We start from the raw sequence: 21,349 nt of genomic DNA on the forward strand, positions 1-21,349 counted from the left end.
GCTCTCATTACTAGCATTACACATGAACACTGCTCTCATTACTAGCATTACACACGAACACTGCTCTCATTACTAGCATTACACACGAACACTGCTCTCATTACTAGCATTACACACGAACACTGCTCTCATTACTAGCATTACACACGAACACTGCTCTCATTACTAGCATTACACACGAACACTGCTCTCATTACTAGCATTACACACGAACACTGCTCTCATTACTAGCATTACACACGAACACTGCTCTCATTACTAGCATTACACACGAACACTGCTAGCATTACACACGAACACTGCTCTCATTACTAGCATTACACATGAACACTGCTCTCATTACTAGCATTACACACGAACACTGCTCTCATTATACATGTATCATTTACATAAAAATAGGATAAATAACAAACATGCATGTTGGGGGGAAACAAATGTTCGCTGGTGGGAACGAATATTAGTTCCCCTGGGGGTACAAATTCGCATAAAATATTTTTTGATAATCAAGTATAAGTGGTTGAAGCAATACAGGTTGATTCCCCAGTGCTGTAACATGCTCTAATAAAATCCAGCAGTATCTTACTCTGGAAAGGAAAAGGTTGATCAAATCATTCACTAAGTTACTCTTTAGGGTTACTGTTCACTTTTTTTTTTTAAACAAAACTTGAACATACATGTTTTATTTGTCAGTGTTACTGATACTGTTGCTAAGTTGATACTAAGTATTAATACTATGAATTAAGTGTATCTGTGCTGGTTTAGTGGCAGTATTTTATCCAGTGTTCATATACATTTTTTTTTCCCAGCACAGTCACTCTGTTCTCAAATGTTCACAAAACAGCTGCTTCAGGATGTTATTACATACAGCACATAAACATAAAACTTACAGGGCAGTATATTGTTGTAACGATTTTTCCCTCTGTTCTCAGGTAAAAGTGCTGTGTCAAGGGATTGGTTTCGACCAACATCTTTTAGCTCCTAGGAAGAAAGAAGGGAAATGTAATGGATTAAAAATGATTTAGGGTTCGTCTGTGGCTAGGGAGTGTGCGAGCGAGCTAATCTTTCACCCTGAGCTGGGAAAGCTGCTTGAAGTCTTACCTCGTACTCCTCTGAAAGAAGGTAGTTGGAATCAGCCTGCAGTTTGGTGAAATGGCTTTCAAACTGGGAGATTGTGATGGGGCTGAAAGAATACAACAAATAAAAGGAATGTTACAGAAGCATTAAAAAACAAAGATGAAATAATACTGCTTCAGAACAATTACTGAAATAAATGTACCTTGAGATGCGTCGATTACTGAGAAAGAAAGAAGAAAGAAAGGGAACTGTAAATACAATGCTTAAAATCTAATTACAGATGATTATATCCTTTGTTATTTGCTGTCTCAGTGAATGCCTTGGTAACCGCATTTTACTTCTTTTGTTATTGTAAAATTAGTTTTCATTTACATCCAGAATTTGACAGAACTTCATTGATTTGACTGAAAACAATCAAATAAGCACTGGTTCCTGGTTTAAGGATAAATTACAAAAACAGCACTGAGAGATGCAGTGATGTGAAAATTATACACACAGTGTAATTGGGGCCGAACTGTTGGTTAACAGAGAGGACAGTTTCCTTAGCTACCATGGGCACAGCAGCTCTGATTAAAGTCATGCATCACTTTCAGGGAGCCACTGCTGCCAACACATGATGGCGGTAACCTCCAAATCTCTTGAAATAGATCAAACAGCTTCAAATTTCATTTTATTCATTTTGTACTGTCCCCTTTTATAATATTTTCAATCATACTGAGAGTTATTATTATTATTATTATTATTATTTATTATTTATTATTATTATTATTATTATTATTATTATTATGATGTTGACAGGTCTGTTAAGGTGTTTTCGACTGAGTTCAGAGGCTGCTCCTCAGTTTTAGTTGCCTGCCATAGACACTATATATATCATAGACTAGAACCAGCCAAAACATCTTCATAGATGCCATCTTGAGATCAGACACTTTGGGTCAAGTTTCCTTTTTTTTTCAAACAATACGTTGCTGAGCACAAAGAATGGTGCAGGCACTTACTAATATAAAGACATTTTGGCTGATCTAGCCTACATTACAAACGTCTATACCAGGCAACTGAAGAGCAGCTCAATTCATAGCCTTAACAGACTTAATAATTAAAAATAAACAACACTGCATCTGTGTACTGTTATCGCAATAAGAACAACTCGGAATTATCAATAAAAAGATTTTTAAAAATCTTCTATAAACCTCAAAGCAGCTTCATAAACAGTATTGTCAGATCAGAGGAGATCTAAACAGATTGATTTGGAAGCACACACATGAACGTGTACCGATGTTAGTTCTTTTGGAATTTAAACTATCACATTTGTCAATTTTATCTTTCACTGTGTCATGGAGGACGGTACAGCAGATAGCGATGATACTGGAATCAAAGTGCACTAGAACAGGACTGAGGCTGAAGACACATACTCTCTCTCTTACCCTTTCACTCCCACATGCATACTGACCGACGCTGGTCTCTCTCTTCGGGCACTCATTCTTGGCCTTTCTTGCATATTTCTGCAATCCCACAAAAAGACACACAGTATTTGCAATAAGCACAAGTAGAACAAAAAAAAACAACTGTTACACCTAACTTTTATTTAAATGTCTGTGTATCCATAATATCTAGCCCTTCTTTGCATCAGGGCCAAATAGCACTTAAGACATATCACCCAGATGCAATGGGGGTGGATATATGGCAAGAGTTACTGATTTAAAAAGGGACATCAAATGACAAAGTGGGAAGCTAAAAGCCAAGACGCTAATAGCAAAAAAAGAAATAGAAAAATGCTGAGTGCAGGTGCAATTTGAAAAGCTGTTTTTTTTTTCAGAAGACACTGTTGTAAAGGACTGGTGGAAGGCAGCAAGCAATTCAAATTCAGTGTTTTATCTGTGGTGATTATGAACTATGGAATTTCATGATGAAAGCACTGCCAGCCTCTGTGAGAGTACATTTTAATGCAGTGTTTACAAGTAGCGCATTACAACAAACTGTCCACTTCACAACACTATAATAATAATAATAATAATAATAATCTTTATTTTTATATTAAGCCTTTCATAGTGGACCACCATCACAAAGCGCTTTACAAGATACAAGACTAGATACAAAATACGAAAATATGTATTTCAGTATCATACAGATATTTTTATTTACACAACATGGGCCCTTCGGTCTCATAATTTACGACATCACATAAACCGGAGATGGAAAAAAAAAAGATATATATATATATATATATATATATATATATATATATATATAGTACAAACAATTATTAAAAGACTTATTTAAAACCACTTCACATACCAAACTGCATCAAATACTTACATTTTTCTTGCTTTTTGACGACAAATCAACAGAACAGACACACCAATCATCATCACAATCAGGAACAAGCCAGCACTGATCCCCTCTACAACGCCTATTAGCGGCTCTAAAGTAAAAACAGACAGAGGAAGAGGCCATGAAATATGCTGTAAAGCTCTCCAATTGATAAGGGGGCTGAAAAGAAATAACCTTTCGCAGTGTGTGTGTGTGTGTGTGGGTGTGTGTGTGTGTGTGTGTGTCTGCTCCCTGTTCCCGGAGTCTGCTTTCTGTTCCCGGGGTCTGCTCCCTGTTGCCGGAGTCTGCTCCTTGTTCCCGGAGTCTGCTCTGTTCCCGGAGTCTGCTCCCTGTTCCCGGAATCTGCTCCCTGTTCCCAGAGTCTGCTTTCTGTTCCCGGGATCTGCTCCCTGTTGCCAGAGTCTGCTCCTTGTTCCCGGAGTCTGCTCTGTTCCCGGAGTCTGCTCCCTGTTCCCGGAGTCTGCTCCCTGTTCCCGGAGTCTGCTCCCTGTTCCCGGAGTCTGCTCCCTGTTCACTAGGACCAGCTTGTTTAACCCTCACCCATTTCCATGTGCTTTCTGCTCTTGGAGAAGCTTTTCCTTTATAGTGTTACAAACAAACCTAAAGTCCTACACCACTCTGCTGCCAGCTCCACACCCACGGGATTGCGAATGACTGCAATCAACACACTTCTTTAGGCAGCTCTTTGCAAGCAGTTGGAAGAAGCAGTAGAGCAAGGTTCTGTGTTTGATTGGTCAGTTTGGGTAACTTGTACATGTCCTGTTCATGACACTTAGCTGTTTTCCCAAATGCCTCGGCTAATTCAACTGCCCCCAGCTGTAAACATACTTGCATATACTGCACTTGTTATAAAAAAAACAGAATACTAGATGAGCGCTGGCTGAGTGCCGTGCTTATTTCACTTACGAGGACGGCAGTAAACAAGCCTAAACGAGCAGGCTTACCTGACTCAGTGGTTATGGGCTCAGAGAAATGGGTGTCTGTAAAGAGGGGCTGGGCGAACTCCTTTTGTTCCCCGTCAAAAAGCTGCGTGAATGCTCGAATGCTGATCCTGGCAAAACAGAAACAAGTAAATATTAGATACATACATTACTGCAGTCACCAGCTTAGAATACTAACCAGACTGGAGATAACAATTGGCCCTGAATAACTAAACTCAATTTATGTACATCACTTTTCCTATTGTCCCAAAAGAGTTTACTGAAAGCATGAGCAGATGACATCTTGAAAATCTGTTATGTTCTCCTCATGCAAACAGAGAAACATAATAATAATAATAATAATAATAATAATAATAATAATAATAATAATAATAATTATTATTATTATTTTGGATACAAACTAATGTAATTTAGTGCAAGTGCATTTCTCCCTGCTTGCTCTTGGTTATTCATCATCACAAGGGAAGACAAGCGTCCAGACACACTGATCTTGCAGGGCGTGCCTCGCAACAGAACTGTAGTAATAAATTGCACCTGTAGGCAGTCCTGGGTTTGAGAGGCCCGTCGCAGAACCTCTGCTGCTGTGGCTCGCACTTCCCTCCGAGGCTCTCAAGCCCTGTCCCCACATTTATCTCAAAGCTCTGGATGCTGTTGTCAGGGTTTTCAGCGCAACGGCTGGCAAAGAAATTGGTCTGGTAGGCTTTAATGGAAGCGTTGAGCTTGTAGTCTGTGTATGAGGGCAAGGGGTGGTGCTGACCCAGCTGTACATGTTCAACGCCTGGATCGTAGGGAAAGAAATCAAGATACATACAGTAAGTCCAAGGAAAGCTGGAACAGTGACTCTTTTTTTAAATTTTCGGTAACAAAGTAGGACATTAACATTATAAAACCAGCAAGAAAACGCTCAGAACAATACTCGAACTTAACCGTCTATATTGTTCATTTTATTATGTTCAAACTGTTTAATTTCCTTCATGTAAATGGCAGTAAACTTTCCCCCTTTTCCATAAATATTGCTCAGAAAGTCAAGTGCTTAGGGACCAAGCATTGAAGTCACACACATGACTAGGCTTGACCTTGTTACCCTTTGGTAAAATACATTAGTGATCCATTACACTTCCACTTATATTCCACACTTCCACTCTGATGTGCCCCAACCTTGCCCTGGCTGAACTGTCCGTGTGGTTGAGTCTCAGTGTCCACCCAATCCTGGGCCTCACTATCTACAAATTTGCCCTTCAGTGCTGAATCTGATGGTTCTTATTGAGGTGGACACAGAGTCTGCTAGAAGCTGGGCCCCCTTCATCAGAACCCACTTTAAACAGGCCATCGTGGCGGCCCCTAGGGTGGTCTTACCGTCTGCCTCGCTCACTATCACAGTGAAGTACTTCACCGCCCCGTTGACGTCGCTGAACCAGCTGCAGTTAAACTTGAAGAAGATTGTGGACTTGGTGATCTTCACCGCCTTTTCATTCACTCGCATGCTGTCTGGTGGGAGGGGAGGACCTGTGCCAGGGAAAAGCAACCATTAATCCTGTCCCTTATCTTAATCCTGTGCTTTTCAAATTATGTTGATTAGAAACGGGTTGTAAGGAAGTTGCATAACTGCTTTAAAAAACAACAACAACATCATAAACTTTCAGCTGAAAAAGTCAGGTTATCAAATATCCGGGTGTTAAATGAGTTAATCAGAAATTATAATTTGAGTGAAGCTGTTAACACAAGCAGCCTGGCACACACTGTAGACAACAGAGCTCAGTATTGGTTGCAGTATCAGTGATATGCTACAGGCATCTTTTCTGTCTTAGTCAAGGAGGTAATTAAAGTGGAGAACATAAAACAGCGCGAGCAAAGTGATTAGCTCCACTCTTTTTTGTTCAGCTGTATAATCTGATTAATATCGAACCTCCAAATTGCTGCCAAACATTCATCAAAAAATTAAAAGGAAGTGCTTACTAAATATTTTATAATGAAAATGCTGTACCTGCCACAACATTTTCAAAGCTTTGAGTGGATGTATTTAATGTGGAAGCACTCGCTTTAATGAAACCTGCACAAGATCCAGGAAAGGGTTATTTATTCACTGCTTTCCAGATTGGTTTACCCCTTCCCAACCATAAGCATTGCACTGTTTGTTTTCTTCAGGCTAGATTTAAAAAAACTTTTTACTCTAATTTGTCATTAGAAAAGAAAAAAAAATAAAATACAGCTACAAAACCAGAAATAAACAATTGACATTTAATTTAGAGGCTTGTGGGTAATCTTCAAGTAGTCACACACATTATTGAATTGTACTGTATATGGTGATTTTTTTCAGAAAAAAAAGTTGCGAATTTGGGTAATAGAATTGAGAATCAGGGCCCTGGTGTCTAAAAGGTATCTTGGGGGAAAATCACGTGTCAGCAGCAGCAGCGTCAAACAGACAATAACCTTTTTAATAAAATAATGAAATATTAATACCACGCAATCCAACTATTAAAATAAATAGTTAGTTTAATTCTAAACTCACAAGTACAATTCCAATCTGCATCCAGGAGATGCCGTGGCATATCCGCAATTTCCCAAAAGTCAGTCGACGGTCAAAAAGCAATTACGAGCGCATTCTTATCACATGTGCTTTTTATGCAGACAGCATTTAAGAAAGAGAGATTGAACATCTCATTTTCAGCAATGGCCTGGTGAATGCAACAGTATCAACTCAAAGTTTACAGCAGCAGCTGGCAATGATCTAAAAGACAATAAGTTTACAAGTGCAAGCACAGCGACGCCTCCTGTACCTTCAGGAAAGCTGATGATGAAGATTGTGGTGAGTTGTGGACTCAGCAGGAGCAGTACATTGATGAGGTGTGGAAAGCTGTGCTATTAAAACAGTTTTACTGAATTCAAATCTTTGCTGTTTGATTAAATTGCAGTATAACATTAGTAATGGAGTGGACAGCGTGGACTGCTAATTTATCGACCCACATCATCCATGAGAAAATCTCCACATAAACTGAGTGTAGAATTCGTACGTCAACTAGAGGAAGATGTTTGTTTAAGTTGTAAATACAGCTTCAATTAAACAGCACTGGAACTAAACACAACAACTGTTTAGATCATTGGAATGAGGATCACTGTGATTCAAGGTTATGAAAGTCAAACATCTACCTGTGCATTCAGGTCTCTCAAAATATGAACAACACCAGGGAAGCTCCTACTTTAATTACCTAAAAGGCAGCTGCATTTATCATCTTCATGTTAGTCTGAGTGTACTGCACTGTCATGCAGCAACTGCTTTCATAAAGCCCCCTCTATCTCCTCTGACATTATGCAGCAGGATATACTTCCTAGTCTTATTTTTTTCTAACCGTCTTATTTTAAAATTCTATATAAACTCTTCCTTATTAAGCTATAATGAAAACAAAATGCTTAAGTGATTTAATAAAGGAAGTTAATCTGATTAATGATCGGCCACAGATAATTCCTGATTCCAGTTTGCTGAAGCTAGACAGAAAGCTCCAGCCACTGCAGATGCCGACGCTCTCGTCTCCTCTGCTGCTCTGCACAGCCTAGTGTCTGATCTCTAAAGCCATGACAGCAGACTGCTTCCTGTCAGTGCATTATATTTATTTCACCATGTAGGCTCTCGATCATGGGTAGACAGCTTGTGCTTTTCCGGTCTTACAGAACTGTGCTCCCACCAGATCAATGCAATGATAAGGAGCTGGTTAGAATGGAGTGCTGCAATAGAACGCACTGTTCTAGATATCACTCTCCTCTTAAATTAAGCGCGTGGAGATGGTGGTTATGAATCCCTCCTTTAGGATTTAATATTGTATTTTAAAAGTAGGTCACATTTCGAAATGCACTGCCTTGCCAAAATAATTTCCCTCACACTCTTACTCCCTTGCTGTCCCGACTAATAGCAAGTTGGGCTGTCGGATAACTATAAAAAAAAAAAAAACAGGGAATCGATGATGATGAAAGATGTTGGTCTCCTGAGGTCTCGTGGGTCCCTTATATTTCTAAAGACAGTGTGCCATTCTGTGGGGTAGGTTGAGTTTGCCATGCTTAGAGAAGATGGTCCATTCTTTTCCAACGTGATTGTGGGTTGGTCGAGGTTACAGCAGGTACACCTGCTTCCGTTTGAAATGCATCCCTTCTTTCCTGACAGATTAATAGCACAACCAAACTGAGAATGTACAGTGCTGCTATCCACAGGGGTCAGGCGCAGGCCTGCAGAGGACAGCAGGGGCTTCCTACACACCTCCCATGGCCCACCAAATCACCACCTCTCAATCCAGTAGAGGTCCTATGGACTGAGTTTGACTGATGTGTCCGAGCAAGGCAACCCCAATATCAGCAACAGCATCACCATCAAGTGTCTACTTACAATGAAGTCATTTTAGACCTTTAAGCTAATAAGAATGGACTGTGGCATATGCAGTAGTAGGAGGATAAATTTGGAAACAAAAAAGTATTTAATTTTACTAAATAAACACTAAAATTTGAAAAAACAAATGTGTTGAATTTGTCGTTTGCAAAAACATCTGTGATGCTAATGTAGGTACGTGTGCGTAACTCAAAATCAGTAACGAAAAAACAATATAACCGATAGTTAAATAAATAAGCCTTTGCTAAAGCCATTCAACAGAGGAAGCGTGTGTGTGTGGGAGGGTTTGTAATCTGATTGTGCTGCTGCAGCTTTGTGCTCATCTTTTTAAATGCTGCTCCTGTATTCCAGCCCGCGCTGGAGCAGCTATTTTCGGGTTTCTTTATTTAAATATGTTCATACAGGTCCGGCGAGACCCAGCTTTTCACTGGTAGGGACACCCTTTTGGCAGTAGCACTGCTACTGTACATAACTCGAGAGACACTGTGCCAGCCTCATCCGTCTGGACTGCTCCGCTTTTGGAAAGGTCTTTTTAACGTCTTTTTAAAACGTGGCCTTTCTTTTCCAGCCGGGGGGGGGGGGGGGGGGTGGGGGGGTGGAATTGTATTTCAAAAGAGACAGAGATTGAGTATGGGAGAGAAACATTGCTATATGTATTTCCCATGACTGCCCCCCATCTAATACATGATTGTATATCATTAAAGGATTAGTGCTCTTCAGCCTGTTCTAATGCCATTATGGGTAAGATGACTGGCAGTGCCTCGTTCCTCATGGGTTTCCTCTTGCACACAGCTGTGGCATACTGAAGCTCAGGGAGGAGGTCAAAACTGGTCAGCATCACTGATGTCATGAGTTAAATAGGACTGGGCAGGGCCAAAATGCTTGGACGGTAACTTGGATGGGAGTATTTAACTTCTAAGATCAATCACCTTGATTAGAGGACAGGAAGTGGTGTTGGGGGACAGCGGGCACTATTTGGGGGTCACTGTGCTGTTGATTTGCATTAAACCAAATCCCTTCTGGTGACATTAAAGATAACATGGCACTCTTTTAAAGGACTAATTCATGGAGTTTTATGCCAAATTTGAACAAGGTAAATAGGCAAACAGCCTAAAAAAGTTAATGAAATTATAATTCTACAATAAAGAACCTGTCTACATTGCCCTAGCTAATTTATTACAAGGGGACAGGACTTTCCTAGAAATTAGGTGTTCTAACATGCATATTTACAAAGCTGCCCACAGTATTGCAAATAAAAAAGAAAGTGTAATGTTACAGAAAAAAGTTTTGCTTTAGTCTTAAAAAGCATTGACTAAAATAACGTCTATCCCTTAATTAACTACTACAGGCCAGAGAAGGTAAATATAAAATAAGATAAAAATAAGCAGATTTAAACCAATCGTTTTACAGTACACTTCTGCACTATCACATTTCCCTGAATACACAGTAAACAGAAGCAATTAGCTGTATTAATGTGGAAGATTTAAGGGCTCCCTGATTAGATTCAATTGATTGCTTACCACTTCAGTCATTTCCATAGAGGGTTTTCAATCAAAACAACTAACAGAGTCCCTTACCAGGTAGTTTTAATGCATGCTGCCCTTTATATTTCTCTAAGGTGCTTTTCATCCCATTGACTCTGTCCTTGGTTTAATAAGAAGCAGCAATTCATGTTTTACCTGAGTATTAAGACGTCTGAAAATTAATTAGACGCTAGAGAGCAGCACTTAGAGAAATAGATATATTACAATGAAACATTTTGTATAAATTGCACTTAATTTCACTGTTATCACAGATGGTTGTGTAGTTACAAAGCAATTAAATATGCATGGTGGGGAAAAATGTCCATACTGATTTAGGTAATCCCTAAAGCCAGACAGTTTAAAAATGTCACGTCATTCCAATACAAGGCATACAGGAGTGTTGCTGCAGCTCCCACGTAATGCCATTTATCTTGCAAACCCTAATAGTAACCTAACAGTAACCCTGGCAGTGTGTAGCGTAGCTGGCAGTACTCACGGTCAATCATGGTTATTACGCTGTCTTCCACCGCTCTGCTGACCATCTTGTCGGACAGCACCTTGACGGAGACGATGTAGCGCTTGTGTGGCTCCAGCCTGGCGATGTTGTAGGGCGAGCTGTCCTTGCCGGTACGTCGCGAGTACACCAGCTCGCGGGAGCCCTGGTGGTAGCACTCGATGCTGTAGCCGTCGTAGTCTGACTGAGGGGGGCTCCAGGAGCAGGAGATGGCCGTGGAGTTCTGGGGCCGGCAGTGGATGTGCTGAATGCGTTCGGGTTCTAGATAAAAACAGGAGTCTCTTATAAAAGTTTACAACAGTATTTTTGCATGGTATATTTTTTTTCAGTTTTAACAATGGTTACACTATGTATTTGCCATTGTTTACCCAGGCTTGATATGTTTATTAATATGCTTTGCCATACCTTGTTATTCTTTACCGTGCTTTAACCATGTTTTGTTACAATTGGCTATGCTTTTACTATGGTAAACTGTTAGAAGGGGGTAACCCATCAAATTGGGGTTTGCAGAAGAGCAGTAGTACCCAACCTTTTCCAATCTGGGGACCTTTCAGGACTAAAATCACAATTTTTAAAAAATCTTTTTGATATTAACTATTAAATAAGATATAGGGGTCTATTAAACAGATTTTAAAACTGGCAGATCATGTAAATAATTCAAATATTAAAATTCCTGGGTTTTCCATATTTTTACAGGTAGAGATGAAATAAAATAAAGAGAATAACATGCAGTGTTGTATGTCTGATTTTCATTATTTTACCAGTGGCAATATTTAGATCTGCCGTTGGTTTGACCAATAGACTAGATCAACAATCTTTAAAACAGTAGCTGACTTTTCTATTGAGCAAAACTGAATTGTACGAGCATGTGTTACATGTAGGCAGTGATTTACTAATTCCAGCACCAGTATTTCATGATCAACAGATGGACATAGTTATAAATGCTTTTGGGAGACAGAGCTTTGCTGCGGATATTGTGGTGTTAACCATGAAAAACTGCATAGTGGTACTGTGATTATTTTCCGCCAAACTGAGATGTCCAAGAATCTTGATTTGTCCCGACTCACGACTCAGTAGTAACCCATTGCCCAGTCTGACGCTCAGAATGGCCACTTACTTGTTCGTATGGCTTCGTAGATGGGCTGGCTGTAGGCCCTGTTTGTCTGGGGGGTTCCGCTGACTGTGCGCACGCTGATGTTGTAGAGCCGCCCCGGGTAGAGCCCTCGGAGGATGCGGCTCCCGGACCTGCCGATCTGGTAAGGATTGATCACGGAGAGGGGATCCTGGGGAGAACACTGCAGCTCAAAGTCCTCGTAATCGGTGTCTTCTGGGGCTGTCCACGAGATCTCCAGCGACGTGTTTGTGACGTCCGCAAATGACACGGACTTGGGTGGCCGTGGGGCTTTGCGATAAAGAAAAATAAAAAGAAAGTGGCAATGTTGTGAAGTTACTGAATTGAAAACTTAGCAAAAAAATGATTGCCGACAAGCAGAAAACAGCATCATTCCAACCTGAATATTGTCTTTCATCCATTTGCATTATTTGCTTTTGCAGTATTTTTCATTTGTCAAGGCCAATTTTCTACTACATAAAATAATTAAAATCCACCCTTAGTCACTTGCGCACACATTTTATCAAGCTAGAACTAATCAGTCACTGAAACACTAACACAGAAAACACTATAATGTGGATTAAATTTTAAAAAATCAAAAATTAGAAAAGAAGCCTTCGTCTACCTGTCCTTGCCTCTGCGGTGGCTTTGTTGGTGAGATAGCCGCTCTTGGTGGCTATGACCAATGTGTACAGCCTCCCCGGGATCAGGTGCTGGAACAGGCACTCTCGCAGGGCTTTGTTGCCATGGAGCTGGTCCTGCAGTGTTCCATTAGGGTTGTGCAGGGATATCTCGTATCCGGAGAGGTCTCCTGCAGCCTGGTTCCAGGTGAACCACAGGCTGTCGCTCTGGTTTTTGTTCAGACCGTGCAGTCCGGTCACTGGGGCTGGGACTAAGCAGACATAAACATTTTTGTTTTTAAAACATCATACAAAAAGTTTCTCACGCTGTAATTGCAAATAAACTGAGATTATTGTAGCCTTTACTTTATGTGATTTATTTATTTTATTCTGAAAAAAAACAACAACAACAATTAATAACTATTCTTGATGGTTTGTATTTTGATTGTACTTACTCAGCACTGAAATTTAAAAAAAGCATGATTTGAAAAAAAGGGTGCAGTGTTTTACAAGAGAATATTATCTATTTAACTTTTTTTTATCAATCACTGTTTGGTGTTTCTTGGGGAAAAACTTATTCCTGACAAAACATTCCCAGAGTAGGCCAGCTATAACAGCTAGCATTCCTAGGAGGTGGCTGTCCGCACCTGTCCTTCCATGAATGGAGGTCTCATTGGTCAGATCCCCGCTGCGCGTCACGATTGCCATCTTGTACATTCTCCCTGGCAGCAGCCCATGGAATAAGCACTGCCTCAGGCTGGCTGTCCCAGATTTGCGGTCATGAAGAGTGTCGTCAGGGTTGTACAGGAATATTTCGTAGGCATCGAACTGTCCCTCGGAGGTCTCCCAGCCAAAAGACAAGCTCTCTGTGCCATTCCCGGTGATCATTAACCCACTGACCGCTGCTGGAACTAAACAGACACAACAAAACAGCACAAGAGTTACCAACAAAGGAAATTGTTTTCTTCATTTTACTTCTGTGAGCCAAGTTTGTATTTCGAAACGTATTTACCCGCTAATCAAGTAAGCACAGCATGATGTTCCCCAGTGTATGACTACTAGAAATATTCAAGTGATCCCAAACTCTTCTAGAGTGGTGGAAACAGGGCTTGCATGCAAACAGAAGGGTTGCCGGCAAAGTACTTGTTCCTTTGTCCTTATAATCACAGATTACAGAGCACCAGAATTACAGAATGTTTCCACTGCATCCCAGAAAGAGTCTCCTAGAATGTGCTTTTGTTTACACTCCACTCCCTAAGCAAGTGTGCTTGTTTAATTCTCACTGAGAAGGGCACATGAAGGGCTCTCAAAGGGTTTAGAGTGGGTCAGTACCCTAACCCTAACTCTAACCATAACCGTACCCACCAAAACCATGCACACTAGTGCAGATCTGTCCAACCTTGTTCAACCAACAAACAAACAATAAAAAAAAAAAACATAAAAAGACTAACATAAAATTTGTTTAGTTTACTAAAACTAAAGAATTGTGCTTTTTAAAATATTTAAACACAACATCAATTGCGACATCACAAACAAAGACTACAAATTATCCTTGCAGTCATATAACAGCCTTCAGTTAAATGGGATGCTTCACCTAAAAAATCAAGAGTCACATGGCAGAGCTCAATGAGTCACATGGCAGAGCTCAATGAGTCACATGGCAGAGATCAATGAGCTGTGCAGAGCATTGGACAGATGGAGACGGAGCACCGGGCTGGTTACCTGTTCTTCCTTCGGTAAGCGCCCCCTTGCTGTACAGCATACCACTGACAGTGATCACTCGGACCTGGTACTTCTTGCCAGGGGTCAGCTCATTGAACCTGTGCTGCCGGGCAGAGGCAGACACGGAACTGTTGGCGATGAGGCTTTTTTCCTCGTGAAGCAGCTCCAGCTTGTATCCCTCCGCCACTCCTGCAGCAGCCTGCCAGCTCACAACCAGGCTGCAACTGGTGTGCTTGTTATCGGCGACCAGGCCCGTCACAGAGGCTGGAACTAGAAAGAGGGCAATAGAGGAGAGGAGGAGGGGTGTTAGGAGGTGCAGCAAGTTAATATGAGTACATGTTTCGGTAAAACTGGGATCTATGACAGTTGAGAAGTCAGTGGTCTACAACTGTATAGATATCGTAAAGGCACATTAAATAGGTCTCAATAGAAGTGACATATGTAGAACAGAAATATAGCCCTTAACTAATGATGGATGTTTAAAGGAGGATGATACAAGTAACAAACCACGTCCATCATTCATGAGCCGCTTGCTGACTGCTGTAGTCCTGTATCTGTGTAGTGTTTGGTTAGGCACTCTTGATCAGTGTTATATGTTGCAATGAAGAAACACAACACATTGCCATACAATACATGAATCATTTTACTAATCTTGAATTATTAGTAGTAAAACCAATAGGTATGTGCAGAATACTTTTTTCCCTATATTTCCTCTAACAACATATAACAAGACAGTAGACTCTACTGTACATTTGTACTGAAATATTTATTCTAGGGAACGCTGCTAGCCAGTTAGATAACTGGAACATTCCAAGGGGTTTAATACTGTACTGAAACAACCTTAAAGGCCTTGTAGACAGACCCAGCAGCCCTGGAATGAGAGAGAAGGCATGCTCACCAGTCCTCCCGGGGGCTGTGTTGTTGTTGTGCAGATGGCCGCTGTTGGACTGGACCATGATGTTGTATAGCTCGCCTGCCTGCAGCTGGTGGAAGCTGTGCTCAAGCACCAGCTTGGGGACGGTGTGTGAGGAGATCAGCCGGCTCTGCTGGAAGAGGGTCACGGTGTAGCTGTCTACATCCCCTCCCCCGGGCGTCCAGTTGATCTTCAGACTGTTCATCTCCCCATTGTTGGAGACCAGGATGTTCTTCACCATGCTGGGGACTGCAGAAAACAAAGAGGCATCGAACTGAGTAAGAAAAATGTACTGCACTGCAAGGAATAAGATTCAAGCCACAAGCTCAGGCATGCAGAGGTCATAGGATGAAACTTAATGTTGCCTGTTAGTAGATATTTTGATGTAATTCTCTAAAAGTAATAACTCATATTTGGTTCATAACATAAATTCATTTCAAATCTATTTGTAATACATCAGAATGCACATTCATGCTGCAAACTGAATTAAACCCCTCCCTGTGCAGTAGCGCTTGTCCACAATGCGGGCAAGCAACTGATCCACTGCTGTATGCAACGCCCTTTCAATGCACTCAAACTGACCAATGCAGAATACAAGCTTCCCTGAGGAATTCCTCACCTGTACGACCCTCAACGAACTCTGAGCGCTGCTGATCCCCGCTGAAGGACAGCACCACGATCTTGTAGAGCCGCCCCGGCACGAGCGAGGTGAACTGGTACTCCCTGGCAGTGTTGCTCAGCGTTATCGAAGGGAACACCGTCATGTCATTGAAGAGGAGCTGGATCTCGTATCGATCCACGTCCCCGGGAGCAGGGGACCAGGTGACCCGCAGATCCTCGGTGTGCCTGTCTGCCAGAGTCAGCATCCTCACTGCGGCTGGGACTGGTGGAACAGAACATTTCAACAGGACATGGTTTCAACACAAACCGAGTGATACTGTACTAACAGATGGGACAGCTTGGTGGAACTGTGTAGGACATTAAATGGTATAAGTGGTGTGCTTTAAATAACTGTTTACAGATAAGACACATGCTCATGTACAGTTGTAGCTGTTAGCTCTCATATCTCGGCACATAAAGGGTCTGACTTTAATGACTTCAATTGCTGCGGCATTTAGATCCACTGCTATGTTCTTACAAGTACAAGAAGCTCTTCTTTGAATTAAGACATCATATTTGACTGCCAGGTCAGCGATCACGCAATGATAATGTAAACCTGCTTACACGTTCGTGCGTTGGTTGTTTCGCTCGCCTCGTACTTCCCGCTTCTCTTGCTGACAGTGATGATGTACAGTCTCCCAGGGACCAGGGAATGGAACACACACTCGTTCTGAGACTTGGGGATGGTAGTGGTCTGAATGAAGTCATTGCTGCTCTTAATGATCACTTGGTAATTGTCGAAGTCCCCTGTCGCGTTGTGCCAGGACACTATGAGGTAGTCGCTTCTTGCAGAGTTGCTGGCTCTCAAATATTGTACCTTGGAAGGCCCTGAGAACGCAACAGAAAGACACCTGTTGCTAATCCGCTAATCCAGCAGTATGTAATGTAAAGACAGTGAAGATCATACTACTAGCTTAATAACATTCCATTCAGATTCCATTTAATGCCTCTGTATCTGTGTGAGGGGTTATCTTTGATATGTCGGATCAGAACTTGCTTCAATTTTACTTTGAAGGTACGTACACAGTGCACGCATTCGCTGTGCAATACCCTTCTGTTTTAAAGGTCTGGAATTTGGCTGTGTTTGCTTTATGAGCTTTTTTCTGCTTTTAAGCTTGCGATATATCAATCATCAAAGTATATTTTGTCAGGACTCACATAATGTATATAGGCATGAATTAACTTTGTTTTGTTTTATAATATGTTTCATTTGTAGAGCTTGTTTTATTTTTCATTAGATGCATCATTGGGCTGTTTAGCTTCCCTTTCCCTTACTTGAAATTGTTTATGTTAAATAGCCTAGTTTACGTCTAAACGTAGTGTAAACTACATGCTGCTGTACTGTTTCAATGACAGGTTTGCACCCTGCCTGTAGCTCAGAATGCAAAACAGAAAAAAGGGAAACGCCTTTGTAGTGAACTCTACCTGGAGACAGCTGCCTTGATAAAAGAGAAGCAGTCACTTACGAGTGCGCTCCTGCACGAAGGTGTGGTTCTCATAGATCCCGCTGCGTGTGGTGATGGAGATGTTGTAGAGGTGCCCCGGGATCAGGGAGCTGAAGTCACACTTGCTGTTGGTTTTAGACACCGTGACGGTGTGCACAGCTCTCTCATGGTTGCTCAGGGTCACCAGGTAACTGTCCACATCCCCAGAGGCCGGCTGCCACGAGACACTGAGGAAATCAGTCCTCCCATTGTTACTCACTGTGACTTCACCCACTGCAGAGGGAACTGTCCAGAGAGAGAGGGAGAGAGAGGAATGGCACATTGAGAGACTGCTCTCTAGTGGGGGAAAACAAAACAGCAATAAAAAGAAAAAAGGAATTTAACATTGAATAGATAGATATATATATATATATAGTGCCTCCTTACCTGTCCTTCCCTCTGCCACAGTCTGCCGAGAGGGGATGACCCCGCTGACAGTAGTGACGACCACCCCGTAGAGGCTGCCTGGTTTGAGGGAGTGGAAGTGGTAGCTGGTGGTGTCTGCCGACACACTCTCGTTCTTGATAACGATGCTCTCGTGGATGAGCAGGACCCGGTAGGACTCGATGTCGCCCCGCGCCCGTGCCCACGTGGCGTGCAGGCTGTCCGTTGTGCCCTGGTTGCTGATGGTCAGGTTGGTGACTTGAGATGGAACTGGACGGCAAACAACGCAAGCATGTAGGCAGATGAGGGTGTGCGGTCAACTCAAATTCAAACCAGGTAAGATTAAAAGTGTGAGTCAGCAAGTTTTATATTGTGAGATCTGAAGTTCTTTAATATAGATGCTCACTTCTCTCTTTAAAATCCCAAACTCATCAATTTTGAGACAAAAAATATTACATCATTTTGTTTACACATATGGTAATATTCCATTCTGAAATGATTATGAATAACAAGTACACACATTCAAGTATGCTCAATGTGAATATACAGACGTTTTCATAACACTAATTGACAATGAATGCTAATATGAAAGCCTTTTCAGTTTTATAATGGCAGTTGACTTCACTGGATTGTTTTATATCTTTGTACAGTATTCACACATGACAGTAAGGACTTGTATTGCTCTAATCTGTGGTGAAGCAGAATTCTTTAATTAATTCTACATGAGTTCTAGTAATACTAGGTGCTGTCCTACAAATGTAAGAGTTTTAGGGTGTCAGTTATAAAATCGGGCACTGTTTCATTAAAATAGAAAAGAATGCTTGTAAGTATATAACTGTGTGGATGAGCAGATCAACACAGTCGTGCAGAAATGGCACACGGTACCTGTTCTCCCCTCCACTGATGTCCAGTTGCTCAGTTCCCCGCTGTTGGTTGTCACAAGGACTGTGTATTTCCTTCCTGGTACCAGATCACTGAAGGTGTATTCCTTCAGGTGTTTCTGTAGATTCGTTTCTATCACCGTGCTGTCCCTGTGCTTCAGGGTGACCAGGTACCCGTCCCACTCTGCTCTGGGGGTGGCCCACGTCACGCTCAGAGACGTCTCGTCAGCATGCTTGACACTGAGCTGCAGGACAGGGTGGGGAGCTGGGATCGGAGAGACGAAAGAGGGGAAAGAATCACAGAACTGAGCTTTAAGGGGTTGTTCAGAGTTTACCCATATAATGTCTTTAGACTCCTCATTCCAGTATGTGTCTGGCTGTGACCTTTCAACTGTGTTGGTTCCACCTGCTCTACATAGTATAGTACAGAACTGGTATTTGAGGCTGTCTCTTAATTTTACTCACTTACTTGTTGTGTGAAAATGTGTGAAACACTCTGAACTCACTCCAAAACCAATGCAGAACCTTATAGTATCTCCACCTATCACACACACACCTGTGTGAGCCATTCAAACCTTCTATCTGGAACGATATCAAACTGTAAATTAATACTTTGTATAATGGATTGGGTGCACTATTTCTTTGGGGGGGAGCAATCTTAAACAGAATTTTTTCTTTAAACACCCTGTCTATATCTATGCAATCCAATGAGCAACTACTTCACAGTCCTTACTCTACAGTTACTCAGACAGTTTTTTTGATATAATCTTACAAATCAAATATATGGAATGCCTTCCATATTTGCAACAAATGGGAGGCATGGTTAGTTAAAAATAAAGTACATGCAGTATATACTGTCTCGCACCTGTTCTGCCTTCACACTTAGCAATGCTCTTCAGGTTTCCGCTCTCCACAATAACCGTTGCCTGGTAGAGCCGCCCCGGGATGAGGCCCAAGTTTCTCATCTCGTACTGTCTTGTGTTCTTGTCCACTGTGCTGTTCACTATGGCAACGGAGTTGTTGAGCAGCAGAATACGGTAGTTCTCCCATTCACCAGCAGGAGGAGCCCACGTCACTCTCAGAGCATTCTGCCACCCCTGAAGAGCCCGTAGCTCCAATTGGGAAACTTTCTGAGGGACTGGAGCAGAGGGAAAGCCCTTAACAATAAAAGGACAACTGAACTGAAAACAAATTCTAGTTTTGAAGCCGTTACCCTCTTTTGGCATTTCTAGATGTGGTTTGATAGTGGTAACAGTCAATACTAAAGGATTATGCTTGCTTGTATGTATTAGGAAATACATATATTACCAATATGTGTTTAACATAGCATTGTGATAATACTGGTAAGTGCATACAGGTAATGTGCCTGAATTTCATGTGCTGATTAGTTTGATGATTAGTGTAATAAAACTGCCACTATCAAGCCTGACCTACCAGTTCTGCTTGTGGCCACTACCTCACTTTGTAATTCACCGCTTCTGGTGCTAACAGTGACTTGATAAAGGCGCCCAGATACTAATCCACTGAACACAGCTTGGGAGGTGCCTGGAGGCAGGCTCCTCCCTTGTGGGGCCGCACTGTTGTCCGACAGCGTCACAGTGTAGGACTCCACATCTCCTGCTGCTCTGCTCCAGGTAGCAGTTAAGGTATCCAGGCTGCCATTGTTTGAAACTTTCAGATCTGAGACTTTAGCTGGTGCTGACGAGAGAAAAGACAGCTTCAGATTAGATGCCTGCCTGTGCGTCATACTTGATTATTCCATATATAGTTGAAACAAATATAAACACAGCAGATAAAAAAAAAATCTTAAAAGCATAAGCAAAACCTAAATTTTAACCACGAATAGCACCACAAAGAGTTAACAACCCCAGCATCAGAGCCATGGAAAACAATAAGGTTAAAAAAAAACCAGCATGCTGCCAATTAAGAGACAACCCATGCAAAGTGAACGGGGGGGGGGGGGGGGGGGGGGCCCTGGATTGAGCAGCCAGAAATCCCAGCACAGCGGCTGAGGAAGGGTGGAGGAGAAACCCACAGTATCTTGGAAACGATTACAAACACCAAACAATATGGAAACCAAACAAAGTGCTCTACAATAATTACATTGAGAGACAAATTCCCCCTGAATTCACCTGATCTATCCCCGATGGACCATTCCAGCTGGAATCTGTCAGAGGAAAAAGTTACTCATAATGAATCAAATCGCGCGGCTAGCTTTGAAAATGGCATTATTCCCGTGTAGTTCAGAGTACTACCAATGTGTACCATTGCTCAAATTAAACAGGAAAGTGGTACACACTGAAGAAGGGGCGCACATTAAAAATATGTTTTGCAAATTATCTACCGCAACATGACTCAGAAACCCATAATGCTGCAATAATATCTTTCTTTTACCACTGACAGCTCAGTATGTTCAATTCTGCTACACAACCCATGCTGTAATTTACAGTGAGGTTTAAGGGTTACCTGTCCTGGCCAGTTTGAAGGATTCATTGTGCAGTCCCGAGGCCTCTGTGATTACAGTGAGATTATAGAGGTGTCCCGAGGTCAGTCCTGGGAAGGTATAGGTGGTGGCACTTCTCTCCAGAGTCAAGTTCAGAACCACACTCTTGTTATCCTTCAGCAGCACTCTGTATCTGTCCACCTTCCCTAAACCGTGCTGCCAAAAAGCAGACAGGCCGCCTGGGACTCTGGAGAGCTGGAGATTCTGCACAGCACAGGGAACTGAGAACAAACACACAGCTTTAATCACAGTGTAACGATGCCTATATTTTATTAGTTGAACCTTTAAGAGGGAAGGCATGCATGTTTTTAGCATA

General features: G+C 41.9%; 1 protein-coding gene across 3 annotated transcripts in view; it reads right to left on the reverse strand.

Annotated features, from left to right (window-relative positions):
- LOC121318026 (receptor-type tyrosine-protein phosphatase beta-like) overlaps positions 1–21,349 on the reverse strand; it is a 46,885-nt gene that overhangs the window by 12,437 nt on the left and 13,099 nt on the right. For all 3 annotated transcript variants that reach the window (XM_041254223.1, XM_041254224.1, XM_041254225.1), the window contains 22 exons: positions 20,997–21,254; positions 19,965–20,228; positions 19,396–19,668; positions 18,535–18,795; positions 17,653–17,919; positions 17,248–17,511; positions 16,346–16,609; positions 15,741–16,004; positions 15,107–15,370; positions 14,209–14,478; positions 13,134–13,397; positions 12,492–12,758; positions 11,873–12,157; positions 10,738–11,016; positions 5,703–5,852; positions 4,881–5,124; positions 4,350–4,456; positions 3,391–3,496; positions 2,499–2,576; positions 1,277–1,294; positions 1,099–1,180; positions 888–978 (listed from right to left, as the gene is read on the reverse strand). In XM_041254223.1, the coding sequence (XP_041110157.1) occupies positions 888–978; positions 1,099–1,180; positions 1,277–1,294; positions 2,499–2,576; positions 3,391–3,496; positions 4,350–4,456; positions 4,881–5,124; positions 5,703–5,852; positions 10,738–11,016; positions 11,873–12,157; positions 12,492–12,758; positions 13,134–13,397; positions 14,209–14,478; positions 15,107–15,370; positions 15,741–16,004; positions 16,346–16,609; positions 17,248–17,511; positions 17,653–17,919; positions 18,535–18,795; positions 19,396–19,668; positions 19,965–20,228; positions 20,997–21,254 (4,620 nt within the window). The remainder of the gene's footprint in view (positions 1–887; positions 979–1,098; positions 1,181–1,276; positions 1,295–2,498; positions 2,577–3,390; positions 3,497–4,349; positions 4,457–4,880; positions 5,125–5,702; positions 5,853–10,737; positions 11,017–11,872; positions 12,158–12,491; positions 12,759–13,133; positions 13,398–14,208; positions 14,479–15,106; positions 15,371–15,740; positions 16,005–16,345; positions 16,610–17,247; positions 17,512–17,652; positions 17,920–18,534; positions 18,796–19,395; positions 19,669–19,964; positions 20,229–20,996; positions 21,255–21,349) is intronic.

The sequence above is a fragment of the Polyodon spathula genome, chromosome 7 (genome assembly GCF_017654505.1).
Source record: "Polyodon spathula isolate WHYD16114869_AA chromosome 7, ASM1765450v1, whole genome shotgun sequence".
NCBI lineage: Eukaryota > Metazoa > Chordata > Actinopteri > Acipenseriformes > Polyodontidae > Polyodon > Polyodon spathula.